The sequence below is a fragment of the Leucopleurus acutus genome (assembly GCF_964270905.1).
Source record: "Leucopleurus acutus genome assembly, chromosome: 9".
In the NCBI taxonomy this organism is placed as follows: Eukaryota; Metazoa; Chordata; class Mammalia; order Artiodactyla; family Delphinidae; genus Leucopleurus; species Leucopleurus acutus.
The window spans coordinates 43,418,470-43,423,407 of NC_139144.1; the positions used below are offsets into that span (position 1 = coordinate 43,418,470).

The 4,938-nt window shown below is 42.8% G+C and overlaps 1 protein-coding gene across 2 annotated transcripts; it reads right to left on the minus strand.

The window, feature by feature from the left end:
* Nucleotides 1–2,258: 2,258 nt before the first annotated feature.
* Nucleotides 2,259–4,716, minus strand: ARL4A (ARF like GTPase 4A). 2 transcript variants are annotated; one of them, XM_082847061.1, is made up of 2 exons: nt 4,603–4,716; nt 2,259–3,451 (listed from the first exon to the last, which is right to left on the minus strand). In XM_082847061.1, exon 2 carries the CDS (start codon nt 3,363–3,365, stop codon nt 2,763–2,765), a length of 603 nt encoding a protein of 200 aa, XP_082703187.1. In that variant the 5' UTR covers nt 3,366–3,451; nt 4,603–4,716; the 3' UTR covers nt 2,259–2,762. The 2 variants fall into 2 exon arrangements, with proteins under 2 accessions (XP_082703187.1, XP_082703186.1); XM_082847060.1 differs by lacking the exon at nt 4,603–4,716 and adding an exon at nt 3,902–3,971.
* Between the last annotated feature and the right edge of the window lie 222 nt (nt 4,717–4,938).

The following is a 4,938-nucleotide window of genomic DNA, read 5'->3' on the forward strand; positions in this document are numbered from 1 at the left end:
GAACCTTGCAACACTGTACCAAAGATCTCTTTCCAGGTCAACATGAATAATTAATGAAACATTCTTTAAGTGTCAAATGCCTTGTACAAACAAAAGCATTCTAAGTCTGCCCCTTCCTTCTGTTCAGAAAGCATCATCCTTCTACAAATTAGTCATTCTCTGTCTACATACATATATTTATACTAATAACTCCACTTTTTGGCTTCTAATGATTTATTTATTTTTCCATGATTCTTAGTGAACCTATCTTTTTTGGCTACTTAAAGTGTACAACTATTTTTTTCTAAATGTTTATAATCTATTTTGGAACAACTGTAGCATGTAAAATTTAAGGCTCTTTTAAGTATCAAAGCATTTTTTTTTTAACTAAAAAAAATTTTTACTTTGTTGATACTAATTTGGGTTTAGAGTTGCTGTTCTTGATTGATATTTGGCATTAAACCAAATAACTTCAAATATAAAAAAAAATTTTAGAAATACACTTTAGAAAAGGTGTACCTTAATAATAATAAAAAAAAACTAGATGTAAAAGCATTGTCTAAACTCTTTAGGGTTTATTTCAAGACTCCTTATATCCTATCCTATGGTATTAACAGCTAGAATAGGTGGTGGAGAACCTGAACTTAGCAAACTGGAAAATTTTATGATGAGTTTTCTAGTTGAAAATGTGTTTTATAAATAAAAGCTAGTATAGTGTCCATGCCATTTTCTCTTTTCTTTTTGTTGTTCACTAAATATGAAACACTTAGATAATGTGGATTTGCTTATCAAATTCTTAGGCTACAAAATAAGGGTAACACATAAATTCTCAAGAGATAGTTAAAACATTACTATTTTACACAGGAGTACATGAAAAGTACAGGAAGGCTGAAAATCTAAATTGATTCACAGACTTTTCTTTCAGCAAGCTTTATTAATCCATCATGGATCTACTCATGTTTGTATATGATTTCATACAGTGAAGGGTTAAAAAAATAAAGGTTCTCCCAGAAAACAACCTTTGGTGCCTATGTCACACGACTATAGGACTGTGTAACCCAGCTTTCAAAAGTTGTTTTTCAACTACTAATTAGTAGCTTCATCAGAAGTGGAAGTACATACATTAAAACTCAAAGCCAAACACTGTTCTCCTAGTGCCTCAAGTAGTTTATTGGTAGTTATTATCCACATTTCCATGAATATAAACATTCTAAATGACTGTCACTAGTGCAGGTACATTTAACATGTGAAGGCTCCACAGGAAGCTACTTCATTTTGTGTGAACATGAACCAAGTTTCCAAAAACTCCATTTATAAAAAACAAAAAAACCCAAAACCAAACCCTGCTAGCAAAGTGCATTTCTTTTGGTTATCTTCAAAACAAACAGGTGTTGGCTTTAACACATAGAAATCATGTTGATTTGCTATATATGATCACAGGAAGCAAGTCTTTACCTGTAGATAAGAATTAGGTAAAGGTTTTTCCTCCTTTTAATTTAGAGGGTTTTTGGGATTCCAAAGTAAACAGTACCAGTGAATTTTCACAAAACATAGCTTTGCTACTTTCCCCTTCATTTTCTATAATCGTAATTCTTATCTGTAGTACTGTATCATTTCTTCCTACCTTATAATCAGGACTAGACTGCCTGCATAACACTGTTCAGTTTGTAAACAAAAAATTAAAGCTCAGAGCACATAAGGACCTCTCTTACATTTTCACTGCACAGTGCATTAGGTGTTGGTTATAAAGCTTCTGCTTCTCTCAAAACACTACAAAAATATATGAAAAACCACATCTGTGTTCAGCCAGCAAATATAATAAAACAAATATTTTACAACTGGAATACTTTAGAGACCATGTATTGTAGTTACACCCTCTTGACTGAATTCATCAATTGCTTTCTTCATAAATCCATACATTTGTCAAAGCATATGCATTTACGATTAGTCTACATGCCCAAATTTACTATGTAAAAGAGTTAAGTAAATTATTTTAGGTTCTTTAACTGAAAGTGACTCTGACAACAAACTATTTCTAAAACAGCCCTAAATCCCCAAAAAGGTGTTTTAAACCTGACCGTGTAAAAAGATGCATAGCTATTTCTAGAAAGTAAAAGACTATACACCAAAACATGCTTTGTCAGAAAAACTAATCCATGCACTTGAATATGCCCCAAATACCTCTTTTTAAATTTTAAGTTAGACCAACTTAAACATCGTCTAGAATTAAGATACAGCATTACAGTATTTGATTCCAGAAAATGTCAAAATTCATTCAGCCAAACTTAAAAAGCCAAGCACTGCCTCCTTGTCCCTTACTGGTTGGACCAACGTGACCAGTATGACTGTATATATTAATCTACCTTAACGTTTCCATTCATTAGCATAACATACAAAGCCTTGCATGCAATTTCTTTGCAAAGGCTTCCCCCCAAAAGATGTAAGCACAAAACACTAGGCAGACACTCTTCAAAGTTTTATTTCACTAACTTCAGGTCAAATTTCCACAGCTGTTTTCTGGTCAATTTTCTATCTTTGCTTGGCTTCCCAAAATGGTAGTACCAAAAGATTTGTGGGGTAGGCAGAAGAGGCCATTTTAAGAAGCACTGCATTTACTCATCTTCCACAAGGCAACAGAGTTGGACATCTGATTGTTCAACAAAACAAAGCTTTAACAGCATCCAGGAGGGCAGGCAGGCAAACCAGGATGTAGACACTCTTCCATTTGTCAAAATCAGACCACAGAAAACCTACTCCACACAGATCTAAAAGGTTATCACCATTCATCTTTTCTTTTTCTGCTGCCTCAACATTTTTCTTCTTTTAATTATCATATCATGTAGTTTCTCAAGTCCTTCCTTCAGTCCATCGCCTATGATTGCACAGGTGGGCTGCAAATGCCAGGGAGTTGATGAGCTCAGTTCACCCATTGCTAACAATTTCTCAATTTCTGAGAGAGACAATGAGTTCCTCAGGTCTTGTTTGTTAGCAACTATTAGCACAGGGACTCCTTGATTTTCTGATATCCTAGTTATTTTATGAAGTTCAGTTTTGGCTTCTTCCATCCTTTCAACATCAACAGAGTCCACAACAAACACAATGCCATCTGTGCATCTGGTATATGACTTCCACAGTGGCCTTAATTTCTCCTGACCACCTACATCCCAGAAGTGAAAAGTGACTGTTTTAGAATTTCCCAAGGTTACCTTAATTTTTTCCGTGTTAAATCCTTTGGTAGGTACGGTATTTACAAATTCATTGAACTGCAGCCTGTATAACACAGTTGTCTTTCCAGCAGAGTCCAAACCCAGAATGACAATGTGGAAGGACTGAAATGAAGGCAGGCTGGACAGGATAGAAGTCTGGTCTGACAGTCCATTCCCCATTTCCAGCTGCAAGGAAGTGTTCCAAATTGAAAGGCTTTCTTCTTACTGCGTGAGAACTTCTCTTCCTAGGGGATCCAGCTACCAGACTGAAGGGGAAAATGAGTAAGTTATTCTTGTGAAATAATGTGCTACAACTGCTTTTCTCTCTTCCTGCTAAACTAAGCAACACGAGGAACTTGATAAATAAAACTTGCTTCAGTAAACAAACCAAGTGAGATAAGAAACATACGCGATCCAAGGTAAACGACAGAATAATCATTGCCGTTGAAATTCTTTAACATTCACTGAAATTGTAGTAATATGTATTTTTCTCTACCCCCCTGGGTCCCCAGACCTTTAAGACCTCATACCGGAGACAACCTAGTCACCAGCAACTCGTCCAAGTCGCAGTAACCACAGAAGTGCCTTTTTTGGCAGAAAATTTGTAACACATAATCTGATCTTCAGGATCTAATTGTACACGCTTAACAGCATACCCAAGGTCACTATTAGCCTCCGCGCGCCAACCGCCCCACCCCAAAATACAATGCTCTCACCTCCCGAATTGGAGCCTGGATCCAAATGAGAAAGCATTGGCAGGCTTTTCTACGCGGGGGCAGAGAAGCACCCCACCGCCGCTCAGCTTAGCTCTCCACGCAGCTCCGGCGGTTGCCTCACTAGAAACTGTGGGTCCAGACTACGACCACGCCCACTTCACACGGCCCACCCCTGAGCCCAAATCCCATTGGTCACCTGCGTCAGCGCGTCCATGCCACACGCGCCCCCGCGCCCTAATTGGTGAGTGTAACTGCCGCTCCCAGCACGGCGGAGCCGGGCTCTCCCTCGGTCCACAGGCACCACCTGTTGCCCTCAAGTTAGAAAAGAGGGCGCCTGCGGAGGGAGCCGAGCGACCCCTGCAGGGGAAGGGGAGCCTCGGCCGGTCGGTCTGGTCCCCGCCAGCCGGCTCGCTCCTCCCGCCCGGGCGCACCTGCAGCGCGGCCCACGGATGCCATGCAGAGGTTCTCACATCCGGGGCCCGCGGTCACCGCCGGCGCCTTAACCCTTTGTCCGCTGGCCGGAGAGTGCTCCCTGCGGCTGCGCCGGCCCACAGGAGTGAATGATCCGACCTGCGGCAGCCGCCGGGGCAGGCCCGCTGTCCTCGCAGCACGATCCCCTCACCTCGCCGCTCAGCACCCGGCCGGCTCGTCTCCCCGGGCAGGGCGTGGCCACACCAGCTGCCCGCCCCGCTGCGGCTCACCTGACTAACGTCCTTCCCTGGTCCGGACCCAAACGTGGCTCACTGCCGCTCGGGAACGCGTTGATACCAGCGGGAGGGCGCCAGCGAGGCCTGGGCGGTGGCAGGGGACGAGACACCTCTTCCAAGGCTCTGGCCGAGCGCCGGGCTCGGGGCTGCCCTAACGGTGCTCGGCCGACCGCTACCGGCGCCTGCCACGGCCCCGCCCCCTTCCGCGCTAGCCGGCCAGTCGGGGGCGTGCGGGAGCCGAGTCTCCTAGCAACGCCAAAACAAGGTCACGTTCGAACAGGCCTAGCGCTGACTGGCTGCGGGCCAGTCAGGAGGGGCTTCCGGTCTCAT

Bases quoted from the DNA above. Each gene is read 5' to 3' on its own strand.
- ARL4A (XM_082847061.1), bottom strand. From the start codon at position 3,365: ATGGGGAATGGACTGTCAGACCAGACTTCTATCCTGTCCAGCCTGCCT.